Source organism: Andrena cerasifolii, chromosome 1 (assembly GCF_050908995.1).
Source record: "Andrena cerasifolii isolate SP2316 chromosome 1, iyAndCera1_principal, whole genome shotgun sequence".
In the NCBI taxonomy this organism is placed as follows: Eukaryota; Metazoa; Arthropoda; class Insecta; order Hymenoptera; family Andrenidae; genus Andrena; species Andrena cerasifolii.
In genome coordinates, this window is record NC_135118.1 from 8,445,839 (window position 1) to 8,466,178 (window position 20,340).

General features: G+C 38.5%; 3 protein-coding genes across 10 annotated transcripts; all 3 read right to left on the reverse strand.

The window, feature by feature from the left end:
- Positions 1-672: 672 nt before the first annotated feature.
- On the reverse strand, positions 673-2,780 carry Dph2 (Diphthamide biosynthesis 2). The gene is made up of 5 exons (XM_076814518.1): positions 2,550-2,780; positions 1,939-2,272; positions 1,384-1,865; positions 1,013-1,307; positions 673-935 (listed from the first exon to the last, which is right to left on the reverse strand). Exons 1-5 carry the CDS (start codon positions 2,664-2,666, stop codon positions 766-768), a joined length of 1,398 nt encoding a protein of 465 aa, XP_076670633.1. The 5' UTR covers positions 2,667-2,780; the 3' UTR covers positions 673-765.
- A 1,993-nt stretch (positions 2,781-4,773) lies between these two features.
- LOC143369905 (uncharacterized) lies at positions 4,774-16,795 on the reverse strand. 5 transcript variants are annotated; one of them, XM_076814396.1, is made up of 16 exons: positions 16,526-16,795; positions 15,309-15,945; positions 15,008-15,188; positions 14,852-14,932; positions 13,177-14,742; positions 12,856-13,107; positions 12,677-12,778; positions 12,369-12,473; positions 11,950-12,094; positions 9,401-11,862; positions 8,912-9,322; positions 8,619-8,822; positions 8,018-8,550; positions 7,689-7,932; positions 7,478-7,580; positions 4,774-7,387 (listed from the first exon to the last, which is right to left on the reverse strand). In XM_076814396.1, exons 3-16 carry the CDS (start codon positions 15,110-15,112, stop codon positions 6,642-6,644), a joined length of 7,059 nt encoding a protein of 2,352 aa, XP_076670511.1. In that variant the 5' UTR covers positions 15,113-15,188; positions 15,309-15,945; positions 16,526-16,795; the 3' UTR covers positions 4,774-6,641. The 5 variants fall into 5 exon arrangements, with proteins under 5 accessions (XP_076670511.1, XP_076670521.1, XP_076670493.1 ...); XM_076814406.1 differs by having other exon boundaries at positions 4,774-7,384; positions 9,401-11,865; XM_076814378.1 differs by having other exon boundaries at positions 9,401-11,865; positions 16,526-16,793.
- Positions 16,796-17,225: 430 nt separating this feature from the next.
- Positions 17,226-20,266, reverse strand: LOC143369952 (PP2C-like domain-containing protein CG9801). 4 transcript variants are annotated; one of them, XM_076814486.1, is made up of 8 exons: positions 19,983-20,265; positions 19,839-19,904; positions 19,277-19,592; positions 18,975-19,201; positions 18,707-18,904; positions 18,344-18,641; positions 17,789-18,278; positions 17,226-17,623 (listed from the first exon to the last, which is right to left on the reverse strand). In XM_076814486.1, the coding sequence occupies exons 3-8, from the start codon at positions 19,441-19,443 to the stop codon at positions 17,408-17,410; spliced, it is 1,596 nt and encodes a 531-aa protein (XP_076670601.1). In that variant the 5' UTR covers positions 19,444-19,592; positions 19,839-19,904; positions 19,983-20,265; the 3' UTR covers positions 17,226-17,407. The 4 variants fall into 4 exon arrangements, with proteins under 4 accessions (XP_076670601.1, XP_076670609.1, XP_076670619.1 ...); XM_076814494.1 differs by having other exon boundaries at positions 19,754-19,904; XM_076814504.1 differs by lacking the exon at positions 19,839-19,904 and having other exon boundaries at positions 19,038-19,201; positions 19,983-20,266.
- Positions 20,267-20,340: the final 74 nt, after the last annotated feature.

Here is a 20,340-nt window from a genome sequence, read left to right on the forward strand (position 1 = left end):
GTAAACCCACCACTGGTTATAATATACGTACATAAGTATATATATATAAAAAAAAAAATTTTAAAATTAAAACCCGACTTCAAAAAAATAAAAATGCACTAAAAAGTAAAAAATAATTTAATCCCTTATTTAATCTAAGACTCTCATATTTTTTAAATCGGCGCCAAATTTACACAGTGCAAATGATGAGACGCCGACTTAAAAAATTTGAGAGTCGTAGATTAAATAAGGGATTAAATTATTGTTTACTTTTTAGTGCATTTTTATTTTTTTTAAGTCAGTATTAATTTTTTTTAAATTTTTTCTTTTTAGTTTTATATATATTGACACAACACGCTTAGAAGATATGCGTGTACGTACATAACATAATAATTAGGTGACAATAGTCTTTATTATTAACCAGAACTGGCAAAATATTGATGCAGTATAGAATGGGACCATTGCCCTCTTTTGAATAATAAAAAAAAAATTATCAGAATCGGTTTATATGCTGAGGAGTTATGCGGGGACAAACATTAAAAAAATAAATAAATAAAATAAAATAAAAAATACATACAGGTCCAATCTATACCCTCCTCCTTTTTGAAGTCGGTTAAAAATTATACGATTTCGTTAATACTTTATTGGAATTACTCCAACTTTTAAATTTATAACAACTGAAAGCTAATAAAATACATGAAAAATGGTGAGCAGTATATTTAAAAAAGTTTCGATTTTTATACAAAGAATAGTACTATATTAGGAAGAATATTCTATTTATTATGCTCATCCGTTGTCTTGTTCTGTAGTAACAGGTTCATTTTTGTAACAATTTGGTAAACCATAGCGACCGATTTCTGCTGAATGCACTGCGTCTTTGCCTAATCTTTGTTCGACTCCTTTCCAAGATCTATTATGTAAAAACTCTGCCCCTGCTTTCCCAATTGCAACAACACCTAATTCAATAAAATTAATATATTATTATTCAGGGAATTTTTCACGTGTCGACTTCTTTTCTATAACATGTTTATACCTGTTGAATTATTAATGGCTAAAGCGTTCATCTTATCAGTACACGTACTACTGTCACTGTAATCTCTAAGTTTGCCAGTGATTAAAGATATGTCTGAATTTGACGATGCTTTAAAATCAACGTAATTCATTCCACCAGGAAGTATTTGCCTAAAATCCATACAATATTGCATGTAAGGTTCTCTGGAATCGTTAAACGCTAATTCTACCTCATAAGGCATGAGGATCGGTTTTAAGAAGTCTCTAGAATCGAACACTTCATTTTCAGGACACGTTATCAGAACAAAAGCATCGATCTGCAAATACAGAATGCATGCTTAGATTATTAATACCAGTTTCGATTAATGTTTCTACTACCACAGTCAAACATACCTCCGGAAAATTAGCAAGCTTTGTGGGATTGATTTTACCAATGCTCAGGATATAAGACTTCTTATTCTTTTGCTTGAGAATGTTTTTAACCATCGTTATTACTTTAAGATAATCTTTAATACCTAACGTGGCCACAACTATGCCAACGACTTTGGCGTCTTTTAACTTCTCAACTAAAAATCTTCTTCTCTTTAACCACGGCGTATTCAAGGCTTCAGATTCAACGATACTATTATTCTCGAAGTAGCACCATTTGTTTGCAGGAATCGTCATCGCTAAAGTGGCGAATGTTTTTCCACCGTCTCCTAAGAAGAAGGCTTCATAATCCTCTACTTTACATGCTTCCTCTAAAGTGAAATTTCTACCCAAGATCACCGCAGACGAATTATCTTTCGCGTCCGCGAATTCCACATTGGAGGTGCAGTTTAAGAAAGTAAAGATTAAGCTCTCGTAAAGGGAACTTAATGCACTATGTATACTTTCTGCAATACGAACGTAAACATTACTGAAATAAATTGAATCTGACTCTACGTTCCTTATGATCCAAGGACTTACCAACTTTATGCGCATAAGCGATATCGTAAAAAAATAAAATTCTCTTGGATCTGTCTTCGAAATGGCATTTGAATTTCTCTACAACTTCTATCACGTCGATCTCTCTTTTGGGTAAGACGTGAAGCACGGGCAATCGAACGGTAGGATTTAAGCAAGCATGACCGTAATGTATTATGCTATCGGCATTAATATGTTGAGCTGCTATTTCGTCGACGCAACAGCTGCCGCAAGAGGTGTCCCCCAAAATGTATACTTTCTTATTGACACGATTTTCCAAGCGCAATGCAACTTCCACCGAATGCGGTAAAAGGTTATCAGGGAATTGTAGACACACCTAAAAGTATGCGGCACACACTCATGGAATCGATCTTCCTTCGAATACTTACAACTGCAGGTTTACTCGCTCTGGGGTATGTGTTATTCGCAGAACTGGTTTGTCGAGTATCAATGAATGAGAAGTGCAATGACAGATGTACATAATAACCTTTACAACGTCATTGTTTATATTATACAAGAAGTGGAATAGGATTGAGAAGCAAGTATCGTGCTACAATTCGATTATACAATTCTAACTGGTAAAATTATCCATCACAGTGATAAAACATTCAAACCTTATTTAAATTACACGCATCAATCCACTTGCCACATTTCTCCACATCGTAAGGATCATCTTCTACAGCACCGGAGATTTCGTGTTTGGTCATTTTTACAGTGATTTCTGGAATCATTCTGCTTCATGCACTAAATTCTACACATAACAAAGAATTATTTGCAAACGGGCACGCGTTTGGACGCGTGTAACGAATGTACATGTACCTATATATATATACATTGCACACACATGCGATTACATGGAGCTACTGAAAAGTCACGTACGTCGCTAAAGCCTGTGCTCTTATTAACCTTGGTAAAATTTGTTTTCAAGATTTTCTTCAGGGCACCCTCCAGAATACTTCGAAATAATTAAAAAAAAATATGTGTAAAGTTTGAGCCCGATCGGATATCGGGAAAAGGTGCCCCTGGGTCTTTGAACATTTATATAATTATTAAACAGTTCAAAAAGTCGATTTTATATAATATCCTCCAAGTTATTGATTATACAAAAAAATATGTCGAATAAAATTTGTAGATCAGGACAAGGAGCACCTTTTATGTTCTATTACTTTTTCTCGTGCGACAAACGGTTTTCGAAAAGTCCGAAAAATTGAGAAAAAAAATCTTTTTTTCCCTCAAATTTTGAAAGTTTAAATGCTGCTCGAACACTTTTTATTTATGAAGGCGAACAAAAAAAAGAAATTTTTATTTTTGAGGACTATTTTTTAAACATTTAAGGGGAGGAGCATATACAAATATGCCAAAAAGAAACAAAAAATTCCCCTTATTTTCAGTATTTGATATGTCATGAATGTTTCCTGAAAATTTGGAACCGAAATTCGCTAAAATATTTTTTTCGTTCGCCTTCATGAATAAAGTGTTTGAAAAGTATTTAAACTTTCCAAATTTGAGGGGAAAAAAGATTTTTTCTTTCTTCAGTTTTTCGGACTTTTTTTAAAACCGTTTGTTGCACGAGAAAAAGTAATACAACATAAAAGATGCTCCTTGTCCGGATCTGCAACTTTTGTTTGACATATTTTTTTATGGAATCAATAATTTCGAGGATATTATATAAAATCGACTTTTTGAGCTATTAAATAATTATTTAAATGTTCAAAGGCCCAGGGGCACTTTTTTCCGTTATCCGATCGGGCACAAATTGTATACAGATTTTTTTTAATTATTTGGAACTATTCCGAAGGGTGCCCCGAAAAAAATTCAAAGTCGAAAATAAGAGCCACCCTAGTGTGTATACATGCATATAGACTATACATGTGTATTCAGTAGTTCAAATTGTGTGGCGTCTGTACAAGTAGTATAAGCGATAATTCTCATATTTCTGTAAATATTTTCATGCGATTGACTTTTAAATATACATTTTTTTTTCAACTTTTTTTGCAACTTTATAACATATATAACACTTTAATTGAAACTTACCTTTGAAACATTTATCTTTATTTAACGCATAAAAATGAGAAATAAATATACAAAGTGTTCAATATTTTACTGAATTTCGATAATTTTCTAGGCATATGGTTTGTTTCAAACTTTTGCACCGAGAATTTGTGTATGTAAAGTACTATATATAATTAAAGATGAGATTTGTACATATTTGATTCGTGTCATCTTGTTTTCCATTCGTTTGATTCTTTCAAATAATTACATGTTTTGTAAGCATTAGTTGAATTATTTAGAAAGTAGATTTCACGATGTACCTACAAGCAGAGAATGTTAATTCGAAACACATTAGTAATTATACTACTATAAGCACCAACATACGTATCGCAATGTAGTTAGAATTAATTTTGTATTCTTTGGTATATATACTGTAATGTAGGTACACATATCACACGAAACATGCAATTTCATATGAGGCAGACATTTGTATAAAGCACATTCAAGCATTTGTTAAGAAATGCCTTATTATATACTATTTACGTAGTATGTACTACTAAACTGTACAACAGTTTGATGAGAATCATATTGAAGAAATGTTGCGACTAATAATGTTTGATCATGTTACGAATGCAGCCGATCACATCAGACGTACAATAAGCTATTCGAGCTATGCGAAACACTCAACAACTTGATGTGCCTTTATTAAAATACTGTATACCTGTTAGGGTAAAAAGATTCGCTGAACATTTCTTCGTAAGGCACCTAAGCTTGTGGTTAAAAATGGAATAATATTGATTCCATAATGTCGTGATAGGAGAGGAGTTGTTCATTACAAGATTCTCATGATTTCTAAAATCATGTAATTGGTAATAATAATTACATTTTATCGCGTTTAACCACTTGACTTCACTCTCGTCAGGCATTTTATGCTATCGTCACGTGGAATTGTGAGTACTGGAAAATGAAATTTCATGCTGCCAAACTGAAAGCTTAACGTAGACAAGGATAAAAATACTTTCGTACACGTACTCGTGAAATATCGGCAATTTATTTAGGATCAAAAGAACTTTAGCATATCCAAATTTTAAAATCTTTGAAGAATTCATTAAGTCACGATTGCCGTCGAGAGTGTAATTGAATATTATGTACAAATGATTATTCCTTATTGTAATACATTACATAGTTTTGCTTGATTCTCTGTATATACGTCAGTCTTGGATTGCTTTTGCCGAAAACATTTCATTGCCCCTGCGTATAGAGAGCCATCATGAATTTCTGTGGGAAAAGGATTGGAAAAATACAACTGCGTAACTAAATTTTCTCGTGGCATTTAGAAGACGATCAGCTCAGACCATAGTTCTGTATGTGTAATTTACCATTTTTAAAAAAAAAAGCGATCTGCATTTACTCATTCGACGTATCAGCACTGAGCGAATCAAAGGTACGAGTCGGATGTACATATCATACACGATATATATTATCCATCGACTGTGTAAAAAATAAAAAGGCACATATAGAAAGATCTGCTTCCTAAGTCTTACTCACCGGTTAAATCTATCGTTTGGTTAAAAATGGTACCAATGCATGCGATTACCCTTTTTCCACGCATGTGCTCTCTACACATGTACTCATTGTTTACCCAGATCTATCGTGATTTTATGCAATGAGAAAAAAGTTGTAAAATACTATATACCTACTTAAAAATGTTTGCCCGTTTGATTTTGCGTTTTAACATTTAAGACTGCATATACATTAAATAGAAATGAATTCAAATTAATATAGAGGTCTTGTGTTCCCTTTTTACCTTATATATCATTTGCCTTCTATGTTTTCATTGTCTTCCGTTTCAGTCTCTTAAACCACTACTTTCTCTTTATACCATACATTCCTCATCATTTGAAATGATGGTATCGTTGACAATAATAGTAGTAATAATTATAATATAATAATAATAATATTAATAATAATAATACAATAATAATTCCGAGAGTGAATCTCAATAACAATAATACAAATAATAGCAATAATAATATTAATAATATTAATAATACACGTTAAAAACGTATGTACAATTCACCGACCCAGTTTTAAGTATCCATTAGATTTCTCTACAAGTACTACAGACAAAGTGGAATAAGTTGTTTTAAATAATTACTTTTTACAAAATTACATTACAAAGTGGCAGATTGAAAAATCTGAGCGAGTTATCTATTTATTTATCTAGCTATCTATCTATCGATCTATCTGTCTATCTATCCACATGTACAGCTGCTAGAATTAGGTAAACGCGATGGCTTTATTACAGCTAGACTACTGGAAAGTATACATGTTTCATATTTTTTTTTTCTTTAATATTATGAATAGTTATTGCCATTGCAGAACGAAATTTTGACAAAGTCTCGGAGAAATATGTGAAATCGCATCATCCAGTTAGTCTGTTATAATTTATATATATGTATAAATGAAATCAAGGCTGCGCAATTTGTACAAATAATTTAGCAACGATCCGCGTGATGTTTAGATATGCATTACCAAAAAACAATGTTGCATCTCTTATAAATGTCAAACATAGTTTCCATATATTATCCACATTAACCACAAAAAAATCACCCAAAAAAGACTGTGTAGTCCCTTGAAAATTTTCAAAACGTACAACCAGCTTGATGTTCACCATTAACTTCACTCGTTTAGCATACTTTATTAAAGGAGGGTCACGAGCCTAAAATGCTGCGGACTGCTTGGTCAAGCACTGTGTCCTTCGATTCACTGGACTGTGATGCACTGTTACCACTACTACCAGGCAATGTATTTGTAGGACGTTTTTTAAGATTAAGAATGCTATCAATGGCAGATTGTACCTGTGCGGTAATATCATCGTGTTCGTTATCGTTATCGTTCCCACTTTCGTTAGTTAGGTGAAGAGCGCCCGGGCATTGCGTTTGAGAATGTAAGGCCAGTCCATCTAGGCTGTCGGCGTCTTCCAACAGATCCCGCTCCAGATCCGTAGCGCTACTCCAACGTCTCTCAAAAACCGGGCCGCTATCCTGCTCGCAATTCTCTTTTACAACTGTATTTTGAACTCCAGAAACACTCGCGCTTGGTACATTCGCACGACATTCACCGTTCGCTCGTGTTCTTTCACTTTTCGACGACCTCGTTACAGCCACAGCACATGCACTATTACTACCACTATTATTACTATTTTTACATTTAAACGAGTCCGTGGTAGATGGATATACACCGAGTTCCTTCTGAATTTCTACCCACTCGTCGTAATCACCACTTGTACAACTCGCCGACTTAATCACTGGTTTACATTCCATCTCGTCGCTCGGAAAGTCATCCTCCAATTCACGTTTCACAGAAACGTTAGTCAGCGGCGGCGATAGTTTGTCTTCCTCTGAAAGACCAGGCTCAACCTTTGGCACCAATGGCTTCTCTTCTTTTTTAAATTCTTCTGTGAAGCAACACAAATGGAAACGGCATTATAATAATTAGTATGCTCGCGGCGGTGAATTTGTCGATACATTGAAACAGAAAGGCGTACCATTCGTTTTAGCCTCTTGTTCTCGTAATCTATTTAATATACTCTGCTCTTCGGCGACGAAAGTTCTATCGATCATCATCAATTCTGATGTCCTTACTTCTCGCTGTAATTTCGTTTCGATTAGAATCCCATTGATAGACGTTGCACAGGTATATCGGACATTATACGTACATCAAATATAATAAGGTATGATTAACAATGTTCAACGTACCATGCTTTCCATCAAAAGAAGGTACGTATACTTGTTCATCATGGAGTTGAATTTTGACAACAGGTGTTTCGCTGTTTCTTCGAATATCTCGTCGGCCTTCGCCAAATCCTTCGAACTAAGTACTTGTTCGTTTAAACAATGATATCTTACAAGACGTTTACAAGCATCGCGCTTGCTCATAAATGGCGTGTTCACATCCGGATTTATCGCACCGTTCTGATCGATTTTTAACTGCTGTTCTAACCTGTTTTTACATAAAAGTACAAATATATTTCCAAGTGTAACTGTTACCCACAAATTAGCTCGCATAAGTAAAATATAACACTTACAAGTCGCTACGATTAATTTGTCTACAAATCGGGCTGGATGCGGGTCTTTTTACACCTTGCCTTGGACTTACTAAAGGACTCGAATTGCTGCCAGGACTGACAATCGGTTTATTCGAATTGCCGCTAGTGTTAACTGGACTTTGAATCCTCTGCTGCCCTTTGCCCATCATTCTAGGCGAGGCCACCTGTCCTGCAGGCGAGCCACCTTGAACTTGTACTTGAATAGGCGAAGAAAGTTCTTGTTTAACCGGACTTGGTATTTGTATGTTTGGTTTGATATCTAGTGGATCTGTTTGACATTGCGTCGATTGCTGCATCCCCGTTTGTTGCGTCTGGACCGAGGTTAATTGTTGCGCGTTGCCCTGCAAGGTGGCTACAGAGGGGATCGGTGGTGAGAAGATTTGCATATTGGCAGAGGACGGACTCAATATCTGATTTCCATGATTCTGGTAGATTTTGTGCTGCTTCGTGTGCGCTTGATGCACATTTTGATTATTCTGTACACACTGCTGTCCTTGCACATTCTGCGACACCTGCAAGCATTTCTCGTTACGTAATATACACAAAATACAAGAATATAATGGAATTAACTATTCCTTACCGTGAGATTGTTCATATAATTACTAGTTGTGTTGCTTTGCACAGTCGTTGGCGTACTTGGATTCAAATTTTGTGAAGTTACGACAGTGGTGGATGTTTGCGTTTGAGTTTGTACAGCCGATGTCTGATTTTTATAAGAATTTTGGGAGATTAAATTTGACGGTATGGTCGAAACTGCGCTTACATTGAAATTTGCTTCCGAGCCCTGTTTAGAATAGCGTCATGTAATATTGTTTTAACGTTAGTGCTCTTAAATTCATTCTGTTATAGAACTATCGTAATGTTAAAACTTACACTACTAACGGAATGTGTTGTGGTACTGACTATCTTCCCACTGGCTAGAATTTTTGCCTGCTCTTGATACAACTTCGTCAGAACGGTCTGATCCGGCTGCGAACCCGATTTACGAGCCAGTATAGCTTGTATTTGAGACTGTATATTCTTTAGTAGTTGCTGCTTCTGAGCAGGAAGCTGAATAGTCTGTACTCTTTGAACCATTTGACCATTCGAAGGAACTGATAGGTGATTCCCAGGGGAAGATGGAAGTACAGGACCGTTTGTGACAATCTGAGTAGCTTCGCTCTTAATCGGATTTGTACTTTGAGATACTACAACGTTCGCCTTATTAGAATTATCAATTTTCTGAAGGCTGGTTGCATTCGTTGATATCATTGTCGGGCGGGAAACCGTGACAGTTTTCGTTACCTATCATCACAATTTTTCAATTGAGAACAAGCGATAAATAATGATTAATAACTGAAAGGGCAATGTTTCTCCACGTACCTGAGTATTTCCAGTATTCTGGGTGGTACCAGCAGCTTTAGTCCTTTTAACAATTTTCGCTTTCTTTGGTTGATTGGTGGTACCTAGGTTCCTGATTTGCTGTTGATTTAGATTGTCGATAAATTGATTGGGAAAGCCGGAATTCTGAATTTGTATGTGCTGCGGCATCTGAGAAGGCGCAGCTTGCACTACGATATTTTGTATGTTATTCTGAATAGTAGGAGCCCCGCCGGAACTATTTACAATTATCTGACTTGTCGGAGTGTTGATTTGTACACCTTGTAAATTCTGATTATTCGCGTCCGGCTCGCCGATCACTATCTTCTGCGTTTGGTTTTGATTTTGACCCTGATTGGTTGCGTTCAATTGACCCGCCAGGAACTGCTGTAGAAACTGTTGACTTATAACTTGCATTTGCCCGTTCGCATTCGCGATTAACAATTGGTCGTTAGGATTTAAATTGCTCAGCGCATTCAGAATTTCGGGCGTGATTTTCGGCGCGTTGTTTAATATATTGTTCGCTGCTGAATTAAGCATCGTTGCACTTTGGGTTTCTACTTTTTGAGATTCATTCTGTTGTTGCATGTTATTAGAGGGAGGAGCGTTCGTAATAACGATATTCTGATGCTGGCTATTTTGCTGTGCGTTTAGCCCTTTTTGTATAGCACTGGCCGCATTCTGTGTCTCAAAATGCTGCGCGTTAACGGAGGCGAATGTGTTTGCCCCGACGACCTTTTGCTGCTGTACATTCACATTCTGCTGCACGTTCGTGTTGTGCAAAATGGCAGATGCATTTTGTTGCTGCAAATTCGTGATAACGTTCTGTTGCGCGTGAGCTATGTCACCGATACCAGACTGCAAGTTATGCTCTATATTTTGTACGTTGCCAGTTGGGTTCTGCTGCAAAACGTTTATTGTATTCTGCTGGATACTAGAATGTTGTAGAACATTCATTGTATCGTGCTGCATAGCATTGCAAGAGCTTTGTTGTTGCAACATGTTCACAGAATTATGCTGCACGTTCGTCCCAGACGGTTGGAGATTCTGCTCGAAAACATGCTGGACGTTTTGCGCCTGTACAGTCTGCGCTATCTGCTGATGTTGATTATGCTGATATATCGGCGTTTCTTGCAACGTTATAGAATCCTGCTGGTTTCCCTGTTGAAGATTCGGATTACTCTTCGCTATGTGTTCGCTTTGTGCGGTTAAACTATTTGGCAAAGATTTCTGAACGTGGGCACCACTTTGCGATACTTTACTTAAATTTTGTCGCACATTGGTAGCGACACAAGCATTCGTAAGTCGCACTTGACTAGATTTTTGCGCGGAAACATTGGAATTTTGTTGACCAGCGGATGCTTGGTTTGCGTTAGCCAATCGGGAGCCACTGAACGTGGTGCACGATGGCTTCGTTGATAGAACATCGGGTGTCGTTAGAACATTACTGCTTGGCTGAGGGTGGCTAGAGTTAGGTGACTGAATAGGTTTTGATGCTGGTACCAGATTTACGTTAATGTTCTTCGATGTTTGCATGTCCAATGTTTGTAGAGATCCGAGGCTGCTTTGAACACAAACGTTTAACACAGGGTTGGCGTCTTGAGGAACATTTACACTTTTCTGCTGATTACTTGGCTTCGAGCATACTTGCACATTCTGTGGACTAGTAGCACAAGTAACACTCTGGGGGCCCGCAGGACTTACAGTAGTAGTAACTGTTGAAACACTCGATGATAATGGCGACTTTACGAATTTCTGTCTCGGTAATACGGTACTTTGCGTGGACTGTGTTGTAGTTTGCGCCTGTCCAAGAAGGTGAGAGATAATCGGTGAATTTTGTCCACCACCTTGTGTCAACGATCGTATTAGCGCTTGAGCAGTTGCTTGATCCATCTCAGGCTGATTTGGTTCCGGGGTACGATGCAGGACGACCCTTCCATCCTCTCCAAGAGCAAATCGCAATTGGCCCTGTATCGTTGTGTTCTGCACAGGCATCTGAAGCTGGGCGACAAGTTGACTATTCAATGTCTGAGACATAGAGGTTTGTGTATTCGTTGTATTCGGTGCAGGTACTTGTATCAGATTCTGGGCAGAACTGCTAGGTACGGTTACTTGGGATGGAAGCTGCCCCAGATTTTGTCCTGAGCTCGACTCGACTTGAATTTGACAAGAAACGTCCGGTTCAGTCGTAAGGTCAGTATCAAAAATATCATCGTCATCTCCGATCCCCGATATCTTCATTATACTAGCAAGGTCTAGCTTCGGCGGCTCGTCGTCTTTCCGTTTTGCCTTCTTCTTTTTCTTCGCCTTCTTCTTGGGTGGTGGTAGCAAAGTCTGTTCAACAACAGCTTGCGTACACGGAGTATTAGCGGCATTAGTGCCAGAACCCACTTGCGAGATCTGTGGCTGAGGACTTTGTACCATCGCGTTTTGAATCACTATAGAACTACCAGTCCCTGAATTAGCTGCTAAATGAGAAATATAAGATTCTTAGCGTTTTTCGATTATGCAATTATTACCAGAAGACGAGCGAACGATTGCGCGAAACTTACATGGTGCAGGACTTGACGGAGTGTGCCTAATCACTGGAGAAGCAGCCGGAGGAAAACCATTGGGTACAGCAAAAAACGTTGGAGTAATGCCTTGTAACTGCATACCTTGCGCCGTGACAACTCTTACTAGCTGCTGTTGTGTTAACTGCGAAAGGATAGATTCTTTACATTATTCGCATTATTGCTTACAGCGGCTTGAATCTCATTAATCACTTTAGAGAGACACTATGTACTATAAGGTAATTTATCCGAAGTTCGGATGTATGAATATAAAACAAGAGATGCGCATAAAGTCTAACGACGATATGGAGTGGAAAAATATATTATTAATATATAAAAAGAATTTTATAGAAGTATTAAGTAAGCAATGATCGGTGAACATGATGGGATTGGAATGGCTGCATGAATGAAACCGTCACCTGTGCAGTATGTGTTTGTTGTTGGGCGCTCGCTGGCGTTCTTAGTATGAGCTGAACACCACCCGGTTGCTGCTGTACAATAACGGGTCCGGTTGACGGCAAAACCTATGTATGAAATGTGATAAACATATGAAGCACAAAGCAGATATTCGTGACGCTAAAAATGCACATAAGCCTTCGTAGTAGATATCAAGCATATATAAAAGTACTTTGTATAATATTTGATAATCGCTAGAACAGGCGCAACATAAATGATCGCGTAATGAGGACGGACATGCAAATGGGACACCCTGCACAGACGCAATTACCTGGTTTAATAGGAGGCCCTGCGCTGTCGGTATCATCGTGGCTGTTGTAGGATTTGGTTGAGGTCCAGCAAGAACTAACTGTGGCTGCGTTTGCTGAGTCACCTTGTAATAATTCAATAATTCGATAAACAGATCTTTGAAACTGTTGGGAATGGCGTAATGAAACCGGGCATTATTACTTGATTAGTAATCGTGGTAGTAACGCGTTGCTGTTTCTGTTGCGAGCTCGTAGCTTGTTGATTAGGGGGTTTTGGCAGAATTTGTGGTGGCTGTTTTGCAGGCTTAGTCGTTGCTATTTGAATTTGCTGATTTCCAAAAAGATGCGTTCTAGTTACCAGCTGTGTCGGCGTCGATTGATACCCCTGTGGCGTACCGTGAATTATTTGCAATACTTGCATGCCCTGTTGAAGTATTGGCGTATTAGGTCTGACCTGAGAAAGAAAGAAATATTGTAAGCGAGATCTTGCTAAGTTGTAAGTGTAAAGAGAAAGATTTCTTACCACAGGCGGCCCAGGACTGCCACCGGGCGCTGGACTTCTGTTGTTTAGAGAGTTATTTCCACTTAAGAGATGAGGACTTTTTGCAGGAGGATATGGACTAAGTACAGGACTCTGTATTTGGCTAACACTCATTGGACTCTGCATTGGACTTTGCATTTGTATATTGAAATTATTATTTGACGTTGATGTCCCAACTGGGCTGGGACTATTTCTGTTAGACTGCATTGAATTCGACGCCGGACTTCTAAGTAGTAGCCTGTTAGGACTAGGGCTTGGCGTTGGCGGCGCAATATTAGATGCCGGACTTTTCAGCGGTATTGAAAACGGACTACTCGGAGAGCTAATATTTTGACTCTGAATGTTCTGCATAGTTTTCACAGTATTGATTGTACTGACCACATTTGATGGCTGAGACGAGCCCGTTAATGTTACCGACGAGCTTAAGCCAGGGTTAATTCCCTGCGAATACTGTCGCTGAGGTTGAAATCCAGTTGATTGAGAGGAACTTAAAGAAGAAGAATGACTCAGTGACATATTCGGCTCGTTTGATGCAGCTATATGCTGTACATTGGATGTCGATACATTAGACAAATTCGAATGCATTGTACCAAGATGCGGAATATTTGTAGTGAGATTCACGTTTGAAGCGTGATTCACATTTGCTGTGGTCGAATGAACCGATTCGCTGGAAGTGCTCGTGAATATACTGGAGCTCGTCAAAGTGCCAGTATTCGATATTTGTGAAATAGTAGAGACGTTTGAATTTGGGTGCTGCGATATGGCAGAACTTGGTACATGTGCAATATTCGATCCAACAATGTGTGGTGCAATACTTTGTATACTTTGTATGGCTTGGAATGGGAATTGCGTACTATTGGAATTCAGACTAGTTTGAGTCAATCCAGTGGTTAAAGTATTAGCAGATCGATTGAGACCTTGATTCACGCCGGAATTTATACTGGTGGTAGTTAAATTCGCATTTATATTTGGACTGATAGCAGTTAAGCCAGATACACCAGAACTCGAAGGAGTGAAGTTTGTGCTTAAATTGGTAAGATTCTGATTTATGTTCGAGTTTAGACTTGTCAAATTCGGATTCACATTAGTAATCCCAGCGTTAACGCTGGACAATCCGGAATTTATGCTTGTTGAATTTAACGTATTCAGCCTATTAATTCCAGTATTTATATTGTTCAGGTCCTGTCCCAAACCAGATAAACCATTATTAATACTGTTCGAACTAATGTTCGAGGTTAAATTGGAGTTTATAGCGTTCAAGTGATTCAGGCTAGGATTTATCGTGGTTAGTCCTGTATTTATACTTGGCAGGCCCAAATTGAGCAGAGGATTCGACGTAGTGATAACATTAGACGTGAGGGATGTAAGGCTGGTATTCAGAAGTGATAGTGGCAATCCCATATTAAGGCCCACCCCAAAAGTGGGGGTGGCCGGGGGTAGGCCCATACCAGTCCCTGAGGGATTTATGGTACCCTGATTCAAATGGTTTAGCTGGTTTACATATACTATGTGATTTCCAGTCGTTGACCCATTTCCTTGGTCTTGTGGCTGTAATGTAAATTTTTACAATGAAAGCAATCGCTTCTTTTCCTTCGAAATAAACACAGCTCTAAGCGTGCACTATACCAGTCTTCCTTTTTCAAGTAAAGCCACTTACATTATTTGATGTTTGTTGCAAAGCAAATGTCAATGACTGGCCACTCGAATTTTGAGCCTGCAGTTGTTGCAATTGTTGTAACTGTAAAACAAAGCACAACTTGGTATTATTGCGATAAGATCTTTACGCGTCGCGTATATGCTTCTCTGGACATACTTGTTGATGCGTCAAGACAGCAACAGGATTGCTACGCCGAGCAGTCGGGGAAGTTGTAGAGGATACTGAGTCCCCGAGAAGAGGGCGTGACTGAGGCTGCTGCATGCCCACGCAGCCCCTCTTTACTCTGGGCAGCGTCTAGCCACCTTTTCAGCTTATCTATTCTTGCTTCTATATACTCCTATATGTTCGTAACACATAGTGAATGTTAGCGACTGAAATAAAAGTTGCACGTATCCAGAGAGGGCTTAATAGTAAGTTAAAGGTACTCGTAATACATGTCACGTGGTAAATTACTTACCACTGATTAACTATAGCTCAGCGACAGGGAAAAATTGTGTTTGCGCTACGGCGCCACTCAACGCGTCTGCGACCTACGTCTCCTATTCCTGTCATGCATGTAACTTCGTGTTTTACCCGTTACTTAGGCAGCACGTTCTTGTTTTCCCAGAATGCTTATGCGGACCGCTGGTGTTCAGTTCTAATATCATGCTTCAGCGCTAACCATGTCTGGATATTAATTTCTTGTACACAACAGGTAGTTCTTTTCCGAGCTACATTATCCATTGAAGAATAATTGTACGATTGCATCTTGAAAGTAGTCCGACTTATCTTTAAAAAACATTTGTTGCAGGATCGCATCCATGTATAAATACAACTGAGCTACATGCTTCCATGACATTACATTAGAAATTAAGCGTGTAAAACAATTTCAGGCGTCACTTTGCGAATAATACGTCTTTCGTATTATCCCAGCTCCAAGTAGCATTCGGTAGGCATTCTTTAGCTGTTTGTAAATAATCGTAGCACTGGTGTCAGAACATTTTACATTAGAGCTACAAAGTACGGGCGAAGGCTGTTTTATGTTTCAGTTTCCTTCAAAAGTGTTGCATGTAACTACACTTATGGCTTCCCAGATCCTACATTGAATTTGTACTCTGCAACATGTAAACAACATTCGATTAAACAGTACGAAAGCGAGTGTATACATTAGAATTCCACCCGGGCAAATGTAGCTCCTTTCTAATTTATAATAAACTGTTGATATTCGAATTTAATGGAGGCTTTACTGTAAAACACATACGTAGCGTTATCGAGAAATTATGTCACGCAGAAGATGATAGGAAATCGGCGCACCGTTACGGCAGAATGACACTAACAGGTAGAAATAATCGTTCTATAGTCAGAAAACTGCTCTGTATAAAAATTCGACAGCTGGAAGCATATTTTGAGGTTATAACTCGCGCGCCTGTGTGCAAGCATACGTGCCACACAAGCCACTTACACGCATACAGGAATCGCATACATCTCACTCTCACTTATGTGTACCAGCGGCGCGCGGATGCACACAACAAAAGCCCAACTGACAAGGCGTAAACAAAAGAAAAAGCAACCATCTGTGAAAAATTTTTCGGCCCGGATGGCCGAGAAACCCGAAGGAGGTATCCTGGATACGTGTATTTCGTATTGACGCGGAAAAATGCAAGTAGCGTCGTGATGAAAAATTGTCAATATTACCTCCGCGAACGCGGTTTTGCCACCCGTGTTTTCTTCTCGCGACTATTCGTTTTTTCACACTTCTCCCGGCGTGATTTCAGTTCCGTGCACAATGTTTTATCCCTTCGCGAACAAAAACAACATACAAGGGGCACGCGAGAGGAGTTATTCTACTTAAAATAATAAACTTTTCTGGCACACGACAGTTCCATGTACGCGTTACACTATTCGGTGGCAACGGCCATCATGTATTTGTCAAGGCTGCCATTAGCACAAGTCTATAAAATCCCAGTGCTTTTACCATTGGCGACACCTCGGTTATGGTACTGTAACTTTTTGCAGCACCCATTTAGCAAACTCTTTATCCTGATTGGTCAATGCTTTACTTATAACCAATCGCTAAGCAGAAGCAGTTGGTAATCTTAACGTGATAGCTTTTTCGAGTGCTGAACAAAACGCATAGTTGCTGAAATCTTTTATTCAATTACACGGCTGATGTATTGACACAATTTTATGACAAACAACTTCGATTCTTCACTTATCTCGGAATTAAAATATTATAAATTGTCATTAACGGGCGGTTCTCCAAGTGACCGAATCTTTTCGTCTCAACGCACACTTATCTTTGTCGCGCGTGCCCACGCGCATGTACGATGGTGTGTGTGTATGTATATACATAATATGTACGATTTGTAATTACAACTAAATAAATGTCATCATATACAGAATAAGCACATGTACTTTTTTATTTTAAATAACAAAAAAACTGGTATAAACAACTTAAACTTATAATATTTAAAACAGTAATTTCAACTCAATGTATCCAGAAAAGTCTTATATAAAAAAGGAAACACTTTAATTTATTACTTTTCTTACAAATAAAAACTGTATTACCATGGCTAATTATAAACCATATTCCGAATCAAAAGAGCCAACTACATATGCTACAACTGTTGCATGATCTAACTTTCCGGGAATCATGGAAACCTTATCCAATGTCTTTATTCGTCGAGTTCTCTGTTCCTGTTTGGAAAGCTGAACTAATTGGCCGTCTTTAGTTTGCGCATAATATAAATCTGTGTCTTCCAATATTCGTCTTTTGGCAGCAGTTATGCGCACCTTATTATATATAAAAATTAAATTTATGTTAGTATTTAAAATTAGCATTCTGCTTTATCCAACATGTTTTAGTTTTATTCGTCGTCTATTAAAGAAATTAATCGAGTCATGCATTGCATGCGTATTTTTCTATAAATCCTGGTCATTAAATATTAAAGAACTTACTGCAAAGTCCAAAAGAAGTTCGCAAAGATGTTTGGCACTGTTACATGGCGGGCCTTCCCCGGATACGCCTCTCCGTAACAAATCTTCCATCCTAAGAAGCGTGAGCTCGTGTCTTTGATACGCCTCGACTATAGGCAAATTAGATCTATTTCGATTACTGTTTCCAGATTCCGCGTGTCTCAAGTTCTCCGCGGATTTCCGCCGCGTTTTCGATCTTCCTTCAGCGTGGTTCTTTACGGTTGGATCAGGTACATTATTATGGCATGGTAAAATAGCGAATTTCCCAACCACGGGATCGAAGTTGTCCGAAATTCCGTCGCTGGTCAAGAATACAATATCTCCCTTCTCAACCTCTGTCATTGCGAGCGTCAGGTTATTTAGCTCCGGATTGGATCCGTCTACAGGACCTAACGCTCCGAGAGCGTCGCGCATATCACGCATACAGTGAATATCGTGGGATCCCCTTGTGATCTCTCTTACTCCGGTTTTCCTATTAGCGTCAAGTATTACTTTGTATATCGATTAACAGAATTGCTAGCGTTCTCTCTGCGTTACCTTGAATATACGTAAGCTAAACTGTCGCCGACATTGCAGGTACAAGCCACGTATCTTTTCTGACCCGTATTAGAATCGGAGCTTGGCAGTGGAAGAACCGCGCACACGGTTAATGTTGTGAGCATCCCTTGCTCTTGTAAAATCAACGAATGCGCGGCATGGAATGAACGAAGTAACGCTATAAAAACATCTTTCGTCGTTGTCATTTCATTATTAATCGAAGGGCAGAACAGTGCTTTATTCAAGTATTCCACGCTTCCATGCACTGCAGATCTGGCTGCAATGCTCGCCTTGGTACCTAACAATATTTCCCATCATTGTAGCGTATGCGAAGAAGTTTATGTTACTTAAAAATAGCCGTACCCCAATTAACCCCATCGGCGAGTGCCAAAATGGCTGAGGTTGATTTCGCTACGATACCGAAACAATCTGCGATTGGCTCCCCGTTGTTCGTATTATTTGTAGGATTCTTTTCGTACAATGTAGTAGCAATTCCATACGCCATTTCGTGAGGATTAAACCAATCGGCGATACCAGCGACTGTAGAAGTTGTCACCGATGCTGAAACAGTTAAGTTTCTTGTATTACTATATATTTCCTCCTTTATTTGATCTGCGCTCTCGATACGTACTGTTCCTGTACTGTTCGCCTTGATCTAACATATCAATATAGTCTATATCAATGTCATTAATACTTAAATGCTTCTGTTGCAGATTAACTGCCGTGAGTCCGTTGTCCGGACCAGTGTGGGCAGCGAATACTTCATTGTTTTCTTGAAAATTCCCAAGTTGTCTAATTGGCAGTTCTTCTGGGCTTCCGCCGTGCAAAATTGTTGGACCTTCTTGCTTCGTCTCTAAACTACAAAGATACAATTCGGATGCTGTAGTCCATTTGGGGCATTGATTATCAGTATCGTTTCAGAAAAATTATTACCCATCCAGATATCGTGTAATAAAGCAGCCGCTACTAAAATCCTGCGTCAATGATCTAGGACTACGCAAGGTTTGCTCTCCCTGGCCTATATTCTCGACAGCTCCAGCCAAGTTGCTGATAGACAATTGCCGCATAAAGCCAGCAACCTTTTTCCGTAAACTTGGCATTTTCTTCTTTTAGGAAAGTAAATCGAAAGGTTGCAGGTAGAATGGCAGTCGATATCAGTTAATATAGAACATGGCGTTATAAAGTGGTTCACGTTTATTAGCAAATTCGAACCATGATCTTATTTTGAAAGACACATTCTTGCTCAATCCTTGAAACAGAAGAAAACAACACATGTCACAACTGCGGTCTATTTATAATCATTTCTAATGGGAGTAATGCACAATATTTCTATGAACAATGACATAAGCTAGTAATATAAGAAGCTGTAATTTGCTAGTAAAATTTTCGTTCGTGAAATTTTTTTTATACTTGTAAAATAATCTAGCAGGATCGAATGTATGATCCAATGAACGAAGGTGATATAGAATTGTCTATCCTCGAAATGGACATTTACATTTTAAATCAGTTACTTTGATACCCTTCGATCCTTTTAATTTTGGGATCGAACATGATCGTAATTCTGTAACGCAAAATGGGTAGTTACATTTACAGGAACAGACATCTTCGAACAACATTCGTATAAACATTGCAGTCTTACCTGTATGAGGTTCTCACTGTAAAGGGATGAAAACGTAACACACACTGGAAAGCACATCGTTTTCCACTTTACCGCCATATTGATAATGTGTCAATAGCCGATGAATTCCCTTACAAGTAGAATTTGCACTAATCTCGTCATGCCTCGAAGAATAAACAAAATTTGTCAACGGCTATGAGGTTTTATGTATCGAAGCACTTCAAACGGTAAATAGTTTCAATCGAGACGATAAAAATTTTGGTTTTCCTTATAGAGGTATTGTGCGTGACTGAGAACAGCTGAGAAGATGGCAAGAGGAAGGAATGCGGGTCCGATTGGTTGCATCTGATTATATGCCAAAAGTCCCCATGGAATTGTC

Excerpts from the sequence above, each read along its gene's own strand:
- Dph2 (XM_076814518.1), bottom strand. The coding sequence starts at position 2,666 with ATGATTCCAGAAATCACTGTAAAAATGACCAAACACGAAATCTCCGGT. Across the intron at positions 2,273-2,549 it reads ATGCGTGTAATTTAAATAAG|GTGTGTCTACAATTCCCTGA; the intron begins GTTTGAATGTTT and ends GCATACTTTTAG. Across the intron at positions 936-1,012 it reads AGCCATTAATAATTCAACAG|GTGTTGTTGCAATTGGGAAA; the intron begins GTATAAACATGT and ends TTATTGAATTAG.
- LOC143369905 (XM_076814378.1), bottom strand. The coding sequence starts at position 15,112 with ATGCAGCAGCCTCAGTCACGCCCTCTTCTCGGGGACTCAGTATCCTCT. Across the intron at positions 14,743-14,851 it reads TGCAACAAACATCAAATAAT|CCACAAGACCAAGGAAATGG; the intron begins GTAAGTGGCTTT and ends TTTACATTACAG. Across the intron at positions 8,823-8,911 it reads CAACACATTCCGTTAGTAGT|GGCTCGGAAGCAAATTTCAA; the intron begins GTAAGTTTTAAC and ends TATTCTAAACAG.
- LOC143369952 (XM_076814477.1), bottom strand. The coding sequence starts at position 19,443 with ATGCCAAGTTTACGGAAAAAGGTTGCTGGCTTTATGCGGCAATTGTCT. Across the intron at positions 18,642-18,706 it reads CGCCGATGGGGTTAATTGGG|GTACCAAGGCGAGCATTGCA; the intron begins GTACGGCTATTT and ends AAATATTGTTAG. Across the intron at positions 18,279-18,343 it reads TTAGCTTACGTATATTCAAG|GAAAACCGGAGTAAGAGAGA; the intron begins GTAACGCAGAGA and ends TGACGCTAATAG.